This window comes from Lynx canadensis, chromosome A2 (assembly GCF_007474595.2).
Source record: "Lynx canadensis isolate LIC74 chromosome A2, mLynCan4.pri.v2, whole genome shotgun sequence".
NCBI classification, from domain to species: Eukaryota; Metazoa; Chordata; class Mammalia; order Carnivora; family Felidae; genus Lynx; species Lynx canadensis.
In genome coordinates, this window is record NC_044304.2 from 145510940 (window position 1) to 145526929 (window position 15990).

General features: G+C 38.2%; 1 protein-coding gene across 3 annotated transcripts in view; it reads left to right on the forward strand.

The window, feature by feature from the left end:
- The window catches only part of NRF1 (nuclear respiratory factor 1), a 146136-nt gene that overhangs the window by 50847 nt on the left and 79299 nt on the right, over window positions 1-15990 (forward strand). For all 3 annotated transcript variants that reach the window (XM_030308422.2, XM_030308424.2, XM_030308425.2), the window contains exons 3-4: window positions 7403-7517; window positions 9552-9678. In XM_030308422.2, the coding sequence (XP_030164282.1) occupies window positions 7403-7517; window positions 9552-9678 (242 nt within the window). The remainder of the gene's footprint in view (window positions 1-7402; window positions 7518-9551; window positions 9679-15990) is intronic.

Here is a 15990-nt window from a genome sequence, read left to right on the forward strand (position 1 = left end):
ATCATGATTTTATAGTATATTTGGTAATTCTACTCTCTGAAGTGCCCGTGAGTCTTTTTCTGTTATATGTTGTTAGTGCTATTTCTTGTTTACATTAGTTTTTCTCTTTATGTATTGGTTATATTTAAATGAATGCCGGACGGTGTGTTTGGAAATTTACTTGTAGAAATAATTTGGGGTCTAGAATAATATTATTGTCCTCTAGAGAGGATTTTTCTTTGCTTCTGCCAGATGCCCAAGGACACTAGAAATCCTGTATTATCTTAATCCAATTTAAGGTTTTGAGATGTTCTGGGCCACTAAATGACTTAAAGCTGGGCTATATTTTGTACCATTCTCTTTGCTATTTACATTGTATGTTAAGCACTATGTGGAAGACTCCATGTAAGCCATGCCTGGATGGGTTTGATACTGTATAAGGAACATTGATCTTATAAGATATTTAGGGAAAGCTGAACAGTAAATCAATTATCGGGAATAGCCAACGTATTTCATCTTTTTAGTATTTGCTATGTTTAAAGAGAAGAAGACAAGTGTAATGAAAAACGATCTAATTACTATCAGTTATTATCCACTGTGTATTTCTGGAATTGTGATTTTTAAAATAAAACTTAGTGGCAGGAACACATGAAATGTTTGCAAAATATATTTTTGAAATTTTTATACTTCCCAGAAGAGGGCATCCTAACATAATGAATCCAGGTCAACTTCTTTCCTAGGAAGGAAGATGCTTTTGAGACAGAGTTTTGCTACATTACTGTATGTGCTGAATTGTCATAGTGTTAAAATTAGGAAAGGAGTCTAATCTAACACTTTCATGTGGCAAATGTGGAAACTGAGGCCTAGCTAGTAGGAATGATACACCATTTAACTATTCAGCAATTATTGAGGAATTACTATATACTCTCTGTCACTATGTATAGCCACTACCAACAAGACAGGCAGGAGCTTGCTCTTACAGTAGCTTACAGACCAGTGGTGGAGAGAAGGGTACAAATAATAAAGTAAAATAAAGAGCACGGAGGACTCTGGAGGAAATAATGAAGTAAGGTGAATGGAGAGGGAAGGGAAGCAGGTTGCTGCTTTTCTAATCCTGTTCTTTTCTCTCCCTCCACTGAGGTAACCGCTATTCTAAATTTGATCTTTCTCATTCTCATGCATTTCTTTTATACTTCTGCTGTACACCTATGTATCAATAAATAATACTGAACCTGGTTTGACATGCGTTAAATTTTATATAAATGATATCATTTCTTTTTTTTTTTCAACGTTTTATTTTTTTTATTTTTGGGACAGAGAGAGACAGAGCATGAACGGGGGAGGGGCAGAGAGAGAGGGAGACACAGAATCGGAAACAGGCCCCAGGCTCTGAGCCATCAGCCCAGAGCCCGACGCGGGGCTCGAACTCACGGACCGCGAGATCGTGACCTGGCTGAAGTCGGACGCTTAACCGACTGCGCCACCCAGGCGCCCCAAATGATATCATTTCTAATCCTCTCTCTGTGTAACATTGTTTATTCAGTTTTGGTTTTTTTTGAGATTTCATTCATATTGATAATGTGGCAGTTTTATTTTAACTGTTATTTGGTATTCCATTCATCATCTAAATACGTCCTATATCATTATAACATTTAGGTTGTATAAGTTTTTGCTATTACAGTAGCTGCAAATGAAAATTATTTTGTGTTTTCTTGTACAAATTGTGAGAGTTTCTTTTGGCATTGGTTTTCAAACTCTCGACAGTTCCCACAGTGATACATTTTACATTGTGATCTAGGAGAAATGAATGCACATATAACTGAGTAAGTTTCTCATGGAGTAACACCCTTCTGCAAGTGGCATGCTCTCTGATATGTTCTAGAATCTTTCACTTCATTCCATTTTATTTTAAAAAACACAAAATACAAAAAAAAAAAAAAAAACCCAAATTACTCATGAACCACCAAAGAACAGAAACCTGCAGTTTGAAACCAATGCTGAAGGGTATACCCAAGAGGAGAATTAGAGGGCAAAGATGGGCACATTTTCAACTTTACTAAGTGTTCCAAATGTCTTTCCAGATCGTTGTATGAACTTACATTCCCACAAGCAATATGTTAGAGGGCCTTTTGCTTCCAATCCATACCAGATTTGGTATTGCCAATCGTTTTTGGTTTTGCCAGTTGGATGAATACGAAATAATATCTCGCTGTTGGTTGAATTTACTTGTGTCTGAGCAAGAGGCTCCAGACAGTGCAGAAAGACAAGATAGAGCACCACTTCAGATCTTTTTTGACTATTCACTTTTCTTCTTTTGCACATTTCCTATTTATGCCTTTGTCCATTTGGGTTATCGTTTTTTTTCTTATTGATTTGTAAGAGTTATTGATATATTTTTAATACTGTTCTTTTCTTGATAATATGCATTGCATTTATTATCTTCTCCCAATTTGTTGACCACTCCTTTCCCTAAGTTTTTATTATTTCTTCTTGTCCATAAATGTTTTAATTTATATTATTGTGAAATTTATCAGTTTATCCTTTTGGAGTCTTATTTAAGGAATTCTTAACCCTGAGTTTATAAATGCTCTACAACAGTGTATTATAGAAGTTATGAAGATTTTTACTATGTTGGGTTTTTAAAATTTTTTTTCTGATGTTTATTTATTTTTGAGGGGGGTGAGAGAGAGCACGCACGTGCACGCACACAAGACGGGGAGGGGCAGAGAGACGGGTAGACACAGAATGTGAAGCAGTATCCGAGCTCAGAACTGTCGGCACAGAGCCTGATGGAGGGCTTGAAACCACGAACCATGAGATCATGACCTGAGCCAAAATCAAGAGACATTCAACTGACTGAGCCATCCAGGCACCCCTGTCCCAGTACCCTTTTTTTTTTTTTAATCTTTCAAAATGTTTATTTTTGAGAGAGGGATAGTGTGTTAGCAGGGGAGGAGCAGAGAGAGGGAGACACAGAATCCGCAGCAGGTGCCAGGCTCTGAGCTGTCAGCACAGAGCCCGGTGCGGGGCTCGAACCCATGAACCACGAGATCATGACCTGAGCTGAAGTCAGACGCTTAACCGACTGAGCCACGCAGGTGCACCCCAGTACCGTATTTTTAATAATTCATCCTTTTCCCACTTTGGTCTTCTGACACAAGATGTGTGTGAACTCTTCATTCAGTTGCACTGGTTTATTTGTCTATCCTTCAGGCAGTTCTACACTGTCTTAATGACTATTGCTTTATAGTAACTACTTTATAGTAACTACTGATATTTGATAGGAGTGCACCTTTTAAAATTCTTAAAATTCTTCACAGTTATTCTGGCGGTTCTTGGCCTTTTGCATTTCCATTTAAATTTTAAGATCAATTTATCAATTTCCACAAAAACCCATACTGGGACTTTTATTCGAATTGTATTGAATTCATAAATTAAATAAGCATCTTTATTCTTAATAGCCTAAAACTTGAAATTCCCTGAGTGTCTATCAGTAGGGTAATGGATTAACTATGACTTATTCATACTATGGAATATTACTCATCAATAAAAAGGAACTACTAATACATATAACAGTGTGGATGAACCTCAAAGACATTATTCTAAGTGAAAGAAACCTTACACAAAAAAGTATATTCTGTATGATTTCTATTTATTTGAAGTTCTAGAATAGGCAGAATTAATATAGGATGATAAAAATCAGAATTGTAGGTACTTTTTGGGAGATTGGATAGGAACTGACTGGGAGGGGACATAAGAGAACTTTGTGTAGCAGTGCTATTATATATCTTGATAGATTAGTTATCATCGGTGTGTACATTTTTCAAAATTGATTGAAGTTACACTTAAGATTTTTACATTGCAGTATATGTAAATTTTACCTCAAAAGAAAAAATTATAAACAAATATAGAACTCTAGCCCATGATTTTCCTACTGAATACTTAGGAGAACCATATATGAATCAGAATTTAAAAAATGATATGGATAGAGAGATGGATGGGGGCACCTGGCTGTCTCATGCTCAGTCAGTAGAGCATGCAACTCTTTATCTGGAGGCTTGTGAGTTCAAGCCCCATGCCGGGTGTAGAGATTACTTAAAAATAAAACAGTCTTTAAAAAACTTAAAAAAAAAAAGATGGATAGATGCAGATAGTAAAATATTAATAGTAGAGTGTAAGTGGTAGATATATGAATATTTGCCATAAAAATCTTTCAACTTTGCTCTGTATTTGAAAGTTTTAGTAATAAAATGTTGGACTCCTACAACTCAGTAGAATAAAAACAAATAACCTGATTAAAAAATGGACAGGGGCGCCTGGGTGGCTCAGTTGGTTAAACAACCAACTTCAGCTCAGGTCATGATCTTACAGTTTGTGAGTTTGAGCCCCATGTCGGGCTCTGGGCTGACAGCTCTGAGCCTGGAGCCTACTTCAGATTCTGTGTCTCCCCCTCTATCTACCCCTCCCCTGCTCACGCTCTGTGTCTCTCTGTCTCTCAATAATAAAACGTTAAAAAAAATTTGTTTTAAATGGACAAAGGACTGAAGTAGACATCTCTCTAAAGAAGATGTACAAATGGTCAACAGGCCCATGAAAAGATGCTCAACATTACTAATCATCAAGGAGATGCAAATTGAAACCACATGAGATGTTACCTAACACCTGTAAGGATGGCTCTTATAAAAAAAGGCGGGGGGCGGGGGTGCCTGGGTGGCTCAGTCAGTTAAGCATTTGACTCTTGATTTTGGCTCAGGACATGATCTCATGGTTCATGAGATTAAGTCCCCCATTGGGCTCTGTGCTGTCAACACAGATTCATTCTCTCTCTCTCTCTCTCTCTCTCTCTCTCTCTCTCTCTCTTTCTCTCTCTGCCCCTCTCCCTCTTGTGCTCTGTCTCATAAATAAGCATTTAAAAAAAAACAACAAAAAACAGAAAATAAATATTAGCAAGGATATCGAGAAATTGGAACCTTGTATGCCATTGGTGGGAATGTAAAATGGTACAGCCTCTGTGGAAAACTTAATGAAGTTTCTGCAAAGAATTAAAAATAGAACTACCCTATGATCCAGCAATTCCACCTCTGGATATCTATTTGGAAGAATTGAAATTAGGACCTCGTAGAGTTATTTGCATTCCCATGTTCATTATTCACAATAGCTAAGTTGTGGAAGCAATTCAGATGTTCACTGATGGATGAATGGCTAAAGAAAATGTGTATATCTAGAAGGGGATATCTTTTTAAATGTGTTTTTTTTTTTAATTTTTTTAATTTTGAAAGAGAGAGAGTGTGTGTGCAAACCAGGTGAGGGAGGGAGGGAGGGAAGAAGGGAGAGGGAGAGAGAGAGAATATCCCAAGCAGGTTCCATGCTGTCAGAGCACAGCCAACAGGGGGCTCGGTCTCATGAACTGTAAGATCATAACCTGAGCCAAAATCAAGACTTACGCTTAACCGACTGAACCACCCAGGAGCTCCTATATAGAATGGAATATTATCCAACCATTAAAAGGAAGGAAATCCTGCCATATGGCAACAACCTGGGTGAACCTTGAGGGCATTATGCTAAGTGAAATAAGCCAGTTACAGAAGAACAGATCCTGCATGATTTCAGTTATATGAGGTATTAGTCAAACTCGCAGGAACAGGGGTACAATGGTAGTTGCCAGGGACGGGGGTGTGGAAATGAAGAGTTGTTCCTCAACAGGTGTAAAGTTTCAATTATGCAGGATGAATACATTCTAGAAATCTGGCGTACAAAATAGTGCCTATCTTATACACTTAAAATTTTAATATGGTAGATTAAAAAAATAAAATTAAAAAAAGGAAGAGCATCAGAGAAGGAATAAATGAAGATAAAATTTTTAAAATTTTTTTTTCAACGTTTATTTATTTTTGGGACAGAGAGAGACAGAGCATGAACGGGGGAGGGGCAGAGAGAGAGGGAGACACAGAATCGGAAACAGGCTCCAGGCTCTGAGCCATCAGCCCAGAGCCCGACGCGGGGCTCGAACTCCCGGACCGCGAGATCGTGACCTGGCTGAAGTCGGACGCTTAACCGACTGCGCCACCCAGGCGCCCCGAAGATAAAATTTTTAAAAAGTTAATATGGTAGGTCTCATGTTCAGTGTTCGTATCACAATTAAAAAAAATAAAATGCTGGATAAATGCATCAGTAAGATTTTTTTCATCTATCAGCTGTTTATGTTGGAAAAGAAGGTAAAAAGGATGAATTTATTTTTTGACTTGCTCTGGGGCTCTTTAGAGGAATTTATTTAAGTCAGACTGATTATACTACTAAATAACATGTAGAGAGATTTGTCTAGATTTTCAGGGAGGCTTATTTAAATATTTTTTAATGTTTATTTTTGAGAGAAGGACAGACAGACAGAATGTGAGGAGGGGAGGGGCAGAGAGAGAGGGAGACACAGAATCTGAAGCAGACTCCAGGCTCTGAGCTGTCGCACAGAGCCTGACGCAGTGCTCAGGCTCATGAACCGTGAGATCATGACCTGAGCTGAAGTCAGATGCTTAACTAACAGCCACCCAGGCACCCCCAGGGAGGCTTATTTTAATTGAGCCACTTAGAACATATATAACACATATGCCAGTATAAATGTGAGTAAATATAATTTTCATTTTAGCTTTTTATAGGGTTTACAAAAAAACATAAAAGTGGATCATCTGCTTACAAAAAGAAAAAAAAAAAGGAATGTCCTTGATATATTGAGGTCCCATGGATCAGAGACTCCAATAATTCCTTAGGGCCTATGCTTCATTTTAATCTCAGGGCAAGCCAGACCAACTTTTATTAACATGTTTTCCTTAAGAGTGGCATGGTTTTCGTCTCTTTCCTGCCGGCGTCAGGTTTTTTGTGATCAGCAACTCCATTTTAGGCACATTTCTCAGATATGTAAGGAAAGAATATCCAATTAAGATAATATTCTTCCAGATACTCCTCTTACAGGTGTTGTTACTGTTTGAGATCCAAGTATGAATGATTGTCTCTGACTTCTTTAACTTGGGGTAATGGAAAGAGGGGCACAGGGATGGAAGTGAGATTTGAAATCTGTGATTTTGTTTTCTTTTGGCAAGCTCTTCCTCTCAATGCTGCAGTTTCATCTGGCACCTCTGAGAATATTGCCTCAACAGTATGGGCCTGCTGGCAACCAAAACATGATGTGAAATTTAGCTGGTGTATGGTCGGGAGGTGTTTAAGTCCATCACTTTTTTAGATTCATTGTAAGTTTTATTGGTAAATGAAAATATGACTCATGTTGCACAATAATGAAGTATGTTGATCATATCAGGAACATTCTGTATTGAGAAGATACTAGGAGATAAGTGCTGCCTTTTTTGTACCTCTGTTTTCTGTCTTGTACAGTTCACAGGCTTTGCCTGATGTCGCGCATACGTTGTTATTTCAGGTCCCGTGGGAATGGCTGCTGCTGCTGCTGTGGCAACAGGAAAGAAACGGAAACGGCCTCATGTGTTTGAGTCTAATCCATCTATCCGGAAGAGACAGCAAACACGTTTGCTTCGGTGAGGGCTCCCTTATCCATATCGTTGCTGTTCCTCAAACGCTTCATGGTGCGGATGACAGTTAGAACATATGTTATTTGGTGCGTTGAGGATACCGAGTTAGATCCCTTGATGGCAGAGTTAGACTTCAGAGTACTCCTATGGAATTAAATAAATGAAACTAGAAATGATGAATAGATGTATAATATCACTTCAGTTCATTCAGAGAAAATTTTTATGCCGGCTCTGTGCCAGACATTGTTCTAGGCCTTCCTAGACACTGTTCTAGGAATAGAACAGTGAATACAACAAATTCCCTTAAAGAGCTCTTATTCTAGTGGGGGGAAAAAGAAAAATGTCAAATGAAGGTAGGTACTTTGGGAAAAAATAAAGTGGAGTACGGAAAATAGAAAGGTTGGGGCTTGGGGATATAGAGTAGTTTATTTTACAGGGGTAGTCTGGGAAGTCTTCTTTGACAGGCAAACTTTGAACAGAGATCTGAAGTAAGTGCAAGGGCATTGTTGACGTCTAGGGAAAGAGCTTTTCAGACAGAGGGAATAGCAAGAACAAAGTTTCTGAAGTAGGATGGAACATGCTTGTCATGTTTGGGGAACAGTCAGGGAGAGAATGAGAGGAGACTGAGTCAGAGTAGTAGTATATATGATAAAGGGCGCCTGGGTGGCTCAGTTGGTTAAGTGTCTGACACTTGATTTCAGCTCAGGTCATGATCTCAGGGTCGTGAGATCGAGCTCTGTATTGGCTCCCGTGCTGGGTTTGGAGTCTGCTTAAGATTTTCTTTCCCCCTGCCTCCCCCACTCACCCTCACTCTATGTCTCTTAAAAAAAAAAAAGGTAGTAGAGAGCCATGTCATGGGGTCTTTGGTCCAGTATAAGGCTTTGACTCTTGTTCTGAGTGAGATGGGCAGTCAATGAAAGCTTTTTTTTTTTTTTTAAAGTTTATTTCTTTATTTTGAGAAATAGAGAAAGAGAGAGAATTCTAAGCAAGCTCCATACTGTCAATACGGAGCCCAGTGTGGGGCTCGAACTCACAAACTGAGATCATGGCCTGAGGCAAAATCAAGTCAGATGCCTAACTGACTGAGCCACCCAGGTGCCCCAAGAAGTCAGTGAAGGCTTTTGACCAAAGCAGTGATATGGTCTGATTTATATATATATATATATATATTTTTTTTTAATATTTATTTATTTATTTATTTTGAGAGAGAGAGAGAGTGCTAGTGGGGGAAGGGCAGAAGGAAAGGGGGAAAGAGAGTATGGGGAGGGGGAGTGGCAGAGGGGTGCAGGAAGAGAGAGAGAATCCCAAGCAGGCTCCGAGCTGTCAGCGCAGAGCCTGACAGGGCGGTCGATCTCATAAACTGTGAGATCATGACCTGAGCCAAAATCAAGAGTAGGACACTTAACTGAATCACCCAGACACCCCCTAATGTATATTTTAAAAGGATCCCTTGGGCTGCCATGTTGAGAATAGAATTTGGGTGTATAAGAAAGGAAGCAGGGTGAGTAATTAGGAGGTTATTTTAGTAATCCAGGACAGAAATTATAGTGTCTTAAAACTAATAGAGCGGGGCTCCTGGGTGGCTCAGTTGGTTAAGTGACTGACTTTGGCTTACGTCTCGCAGTTTGTGAGTTTCATTAAGCGTGGAGATGATATGATAAAGTCTACAAGAATACCTCTCAGCAGTAATCTTTATTATTATAAGTAGCAGTAAGAGGAAACCCCTTTGGTGGTTCCGGAAGAATTATACTCTCCATGTTCAACATTGTGTCACGTCTGTATCCTGAAGCAAACTTGTGGCGACCCGTATATCAGTGGGCTAGTCATTGGTCTTTAGGACAGAGGAATGCACATATTTTAAATGAATGAGCTATCCAACCTCACTCTCCCCTTTTCACGTTTCACATAAAAACAAAACAAAACACCTGTATCTAATCAGAATACATTGTCAAAGTAAGTTTTGTTTCTGTGTCACCATAATTTCTATATCACCATAATTTCCTTTAACTGTTTTTATTCTTTTTTCATTCTCTGATTCAGGAAACTTCGAGCCACGTTGGATGAATATACTACTCGAGTGGGACAGCAAGCTATTGTCCTCTGTATCTCACCCTCCAAACCCAACCCTGTCTTTAAAGTGTTTGGTGCAGCACCTTTGGAGAATGTGGTAAGAAGACTCAGCTGTGTTCTCAGATACTCTTTGCTTTCTGTGGGTTGTTGTTCATTCTTTTGATCCTCTGTCTAGTACAATAGCTATTACTCCTATCCTCCCCTCATCCAGGGGTGGGAGTGGGACCCATTTTCAAGCTACTTTATGTAGATCAAAATAAAAAAGATTATTTCTGTTTCTTTCTTTCTTTCTTTCTTTCTTTCTTTCTTTCTTTCTTTCTTTCTTTCTTTCCTTCTCCTTTTTTTTTTTAATTTTTTTCTTTTAACGTAATCTCTATACCCAACACAGGGCTTGAACTCACAACCTCAAGATTAAGAGTCACATATTCCACCAGCTGAATCAGCCAGGAGCCTTTATTTCTGTTTCTACTTATTATAACCACATATTCTACCCTATTAGATATCCTATCTGATAGATACGTTGCTATCTATCAGACGCAAGGGGGGAAAGTGGTATTATGTTTGGTAAGAAACCCACACAGGTTTTGTAAGAAAGTTACTGATTTATGTCAGAAACAAAGTGGGAAATAATTCCACAATACAAATTTCATGAGACAAACCTCAAGAAGCATTTTACTGGTTGTCCGTATTTGAGTTGCCTATTTAAATCTCTTGCATTTCTTCAAAGAAATCGATTTAACACTCTGCTTCAGTTTAGAAATAGAGTTGAAAAAAAAAAAAAAAAAGAAATAGAGTTGAATATTTTGATTGCCTAACTATCCATAGCTAAGTTGATAAAGATAGTATTTTACCCTTGCATACTTATGCTACGTGAACTGCTTTTTCTCTGGCCAAAATAACTTAGAATAATGGTCTGTCCAGATTTAAATTATATTTTGTTTTTATTAGGATAACATTTATTAGCTAAAGAGACATTCGTTAGATTTCTCCCATATAAAATATAGATATTTTAGGAATTTATGACTGATTAGTGAAATTTTGTTTATTGGTTTTTCTTTCACATACAAATGTCGTGGTTCCTTTTCAACATTTTTGTGTTTTGCCAAAAATTCCTGAGGCCCTAGAATGGGATGCATATGAGGACCTTTCCTTAGAAGAGTATGGTGGAAGGCTTCTACCTCAAAATGGCACCTGAGAAGCACTCATTAGTGTCATGATGTTCACAAACATGAAATCTGGGCATGTCTTCTTTTCTTCGGTGTTAAAAATTTAAAATAATTTTACTACTACTAATAGTAATGTGACCTATGAAAAAGACTCATCTAGAAGACTCAGAAAAATACCTCTGAAAATTACTCACTGAAAAGAGGGGTGCCTGGCTGGCTCAGTAAATTGAGCGTGCATGACTCTTGACCTCAGGATTGTAAGTTGAGCCCCATGTTGGGTGTAGAGATTACTTAAAATCTTTAAAAAAAAAAAATCAAAAAGAAGTTTTTGGGAAATTGTTGGAGTCTTCCATAGAGTACAAAAAGGTATAGACTGTATGAAACAGAAGCAAACTATTGTATGATAAACTAGACTGAGATAAAAAGCAGTAGCTATTTTTTCACTGACTGCCATTTGATAAATACAAGCTAAAGAATAAATACTAGTAGAAATAGAAGCAACATATGTCTTCAGAACACTAAAGAGAAAAAAAAAAGTCATGTAAAAGGAATTAAAAAAACACAATATATAGAACAAAGTAATTTGAGTGAGATCAATTAATTTTGTTATAAATCGTAAATATAAATAGATTAACTCCTTTGAGAAAGACAAAGATTTTCTTTCAGATGGAACAACAATAATCTAAACCAAAACCCAACTGTATTTAATTTATGTGACATACTTACATTGACCACAAATGTCCAGAGTGGCTGTAAATGATACCATTAAGAAAGTGAAAAGACAATCCACAGAATGGGAGAAAATATTTGCAAATTATGTATCTGACAAATAACTTGAATCCAGAATATATAAAGAACTTTCAGAATTCAACAATAAAAAGACAGCCCAATTTTAAACTGGCAAACAGTCTGTCACTATTTGCAGATGACGTTATACTATATTTAGAATACCCTATAGACTCCACCAAAAATCTGTTAGAATGCATAAATGAATTGTTGCAGGATACAAAATTCATATACAGAAATTTGATGCACTTCATACACTAATAACAAAGTAGCAGAAACAGAAATGAAGAAAATAATTCTATTTACAATTGCGCCGAAAAAGAATAAAATACTTAGGAATAAACTTAACCAAGGAGGTGGAAGCCCAGTACTCTGAAAAATATACAACAATGATGAAGGAAATTGATGACAACACAAACAAAAAGAAAGATATTTTTTGCTCATGGGTTGGAAGAATTAATATTGTTAAAATGTCCATACTACCCAAAGTAATCTACAGATTCAGTGCAATCCCAATCAAAATACCAATAGCATTTTTCATAGAAGCAGAACAAATAATCCTGAAATTTGTATGGATCCATAAAAGACCTCGAATAGCCAACACAGTCTTGAGAAAGAAGAACACAGCTGGAGGTATCGCAATCCCAGATTTCACACTATATTACAAAGCTTTAATAATCAAAACAGTATGGTACTGGCACAAAAAACAGACACATAGATCAATGGAATGGAATAGAAAGCCCAGAAATGAATCCACTGTTATATGGTCAATTAATCTATGACCATGGAGGCAAGAATATACAATGAAGGAAAGAAAGTCTCTTCAAAAAATGGTGCTGGGAACACTAGACAGCTACATGCAGAAGAATGAAACTAGACCATTTCTTACATCATTCACAAAAATAAACTCAAAATGGATTAAAAACCTAATGTGAGACCAAAAACTATAAAACTCTTAGAAGAAAACATGGGCAGTAATTTCTTGTACGTTGGCCTCATCAAGATATTTATGGATGTGTCTCCTCAGGCAAGGCAAATGAGCAAAAATAAATTATTAGGACTACACCAAAATAAGCTTTTTGTACAACAAAGGAAGCCATCAACATAATGAAAAGGCCATCTGCTGAATGTGAGAGGATACTTGTTTTTTTTTTTTTTTTAATTTTTTTTTTTTCAACGTTTATTTATTTTTGGGACAGAGAGAGACAGAGCATGAACGGGGGAGGGGCAGAGAGAGAGGGAGACACAGAATCGGAAACAGGCTCCAGGCTCTGAGCCATCAGCCCAGAGCCCGACGCGGGGCTCGAACTCACGGACCGCGAGATCGTGACCTGGCTGAAGTCGGACGCTTAACCGACTGCGCCACCCAGGCGCCCCGATACTTGTTTTTTTTTTAAGACGTTGCTCTAAACGTATTTTATTTTTGAGAGAGAGAGACAGAGCATGAGCAGAGGAGGGGCAGAGAGAGAGAGGGAAACACAGAATCCTAAGCAGGCTCCAGGCTCTGAGCTGCCAGCACAGAGCCCAGTGCAAGGTTCAAACTCACAAGTGACAAGATCATGACCTGAGCCAAAGTCAGATGTCCAACTGACTGAGCCACCCAGGTGCCCTGATGTGAGAGGATACTTGTAAATGATATATCTGTTAAGGAGTTAATATCCAAAATACATTAAGAAGTTACATGGCTCAACACCAAAAAAACCAAACAATCCAATTAAAAAAGGGGCAGAGGACCTGAGTAGACATTTTTCCAAAGAATACCTACAGGTAGCCAACAGATATATTAGAAGATGCTCAACCTCATTCATCATCAGGGAAATGCAAATCAAAACCGCAGTGAGATGTCACATCACACCTGTCAGAATGGCCAGTACCAAAACAACAAGAAGTAACAAGTGTTGGTGGGGATGTAGAGGAAACACCACTTGTGCACTGTTGGTAGAAATATACTTTGGGGCAGCCACTGTGGAAAGCAGTATGGAGGTTTCTTAAAAAATTAAAAATAGAGGGGCACCTGGATGGCTCAGTCAATTGAGTGTCCAACTTTGACTCAGTTCATGATCTCGTGGTTCATGGGTTCGAGCTCTGCCCTGGCAGTGTGGAGCCTGCTTGGGATTCTCTCCCTCTCTCTCTCTGCCTGTCCCCCACTTATTCTCTCTCTCTCTGTCTCTCTCTCTCTCTGTGTCTCTCAAAAATAAATAAAACTTAAATTTTTTCTTTCTTTTTTTTTTTTTTTTTTTGAGAAGAAATAACCAGGGGCACCTGGGTGGCTCACTCCGTTAACTGTCGGACTCTTGGTTTCAGCTCAGGCCATGAACTTGCTGTTTGTGGGTTTGAGCCCCACCATTGGGCTCTGTGCCGGCAGTATGGAGCCTGCTGGGATTCTTTCTCTCTCTATCTCTCTCTCTCTGCCCCCAAAACGCTCGCTCTCTCTGTCTGTCAAAATAAATAAACTTAAAAAAAGAGAAAAAGAAATACCATACAATCCAGTAATTCTACTACTGGGTATTTACAGAAGAACATAAAAACACTAATTCAAAAAGATATATGCACCCCTATGTTTACTGCAGCATTATTTACAGTTGCCAAGATGTGGGAGCAACCTAAGTGTCCATCCATTGATGAATGGATAAAGAAGAGGTAGTATATGTCTACAATGGAATATTACTCAGCCATAGAAAAGAATGAAATCTTGCCATTTGTGACAACAAATATGTACTCTAGAGGGTATTACGCTAAGTGAAATGAGTCAGAGAAAGACAAGTATCATACGATTTCGGTTATATGTGGAATCTAAAAAACAAACCAAACCAATCAGAAACAGACTCATAAATAGAGAACAAATTGGTGATTGCCAGAGGGGAGTGGTGGGGATGGGCAGGCAGGTAAAGGGGGGCAGATGGGTAGAGGGGAGCGGGAGGTACAAGTTTCCAATTATGGAATGAATAAGTCCTGGGGATGAAAGGTACAGTATAGGCTATATACTCAGCGGTATTATAATAGCGTTGTATGGTGACAATAGCTACACTTATGAGCATAGCATAATGCATAGAGTTGTCAAATCACTATGTTGTAATAGCTGAAACTCATGTAAATTGTTTTCAACTACACTAAAAGTTTTTTAAAAATGGCAACAAATCTGATTACCTATTTCTCCAAATATATATAGAGATAGAGAAGTGGCCAGCAAGTATATGAGCACTAATGATGAATAGTCATTAGGGAAATGAAAACCAAAACCAGAATTAGACAGGATTATTCTAATCAAAAAGATGGACACCAGTAAGTGTTGTTGAGAATATGCAGAAATTGGAACCCTCCATACATTGCTACTGGGAACATAAAATGATAACAGATGCTTCAGAAAGCAGTTTGGCAGTTTCTTAAAATATTAAAAGTAGAGTCACCACATGACCTGGCAATTCTGCTCCTAGGTTTACCCAAGAGAACTGAAAACAAATCTTATGCACACAGTGTCCATAGCAGCAAGACTTATACATAAAACTTACACATGATATTTTTAACAGCATTATTCATAATAGCCACAAAGTGGGAACAACCCAAATGTTCATCAGCTAATGAACGGATAAATAAAATGTGTTATTATCCATATATGGACTATTATTCAGCAGTAAGAGGGAATGAAATACTGATAAAAACTACAGCATGGATGAACCTTGAAAACATTGCACCAAGTAAAAGAGCCCAGTCACAAAAGACCACATGTTGTATGATTCCATGTATATGCAGTGTCCAGAACAGGCAAATCTGTAGAGACGGGAAGTAGATTAGTCGTTGCCAGGTTGGAGAGGTGGGAGGGAGGAATGGAAAGTGACAGCCATTGAGTACGGAGTTTATTTTAAAGGGAATCAAAGTGTTCTAAAATTAGATTATGATGATGCTTGCACAACCCTACATATATACTTAAAAAGGTTGAATTGTACACTTTAAATGGTGAATTGTATGGTCTGATAGGCTGAATAGTGACCCCCAAGGATATCCAGGTCTGAATCCCTGGAACTTTGGTGTGTTACCTTGTGTGGCAAAAAAAACTTTGTGATGTGATTAGGTTAACAATTTTGAGATGGGGGAGATTGCCCTAGATTATCCAGGTAGGCCCTAAGCCTAACCACACTGTCTTTGTAAGAGGGAGACAAAGGGAGATTGATAAGGAAATAGAAGATGTGTTGGTAGGAGTAAAAGGTTGGATGCAAGAGAAGGGGTCAGGGGCCAAAGAATACAGGCTAGGAGCAGCTAGACAAGACAAGGAAATGGACTCCCCCTAGATCCTCCAAAAGGACCAGGCTTGCCAATAACCTTTACTTTAGCCCAGTGAAAAACTAAGAAAATGAATTCCTGTTGTTTTAAGCCACTAAGTTAGCGATACCTGTGTCAGTCATACGAAACTAGTAGATAAGGTGTATGAGTTATAGTCTGAATAAAGCTGTTAAAAATGT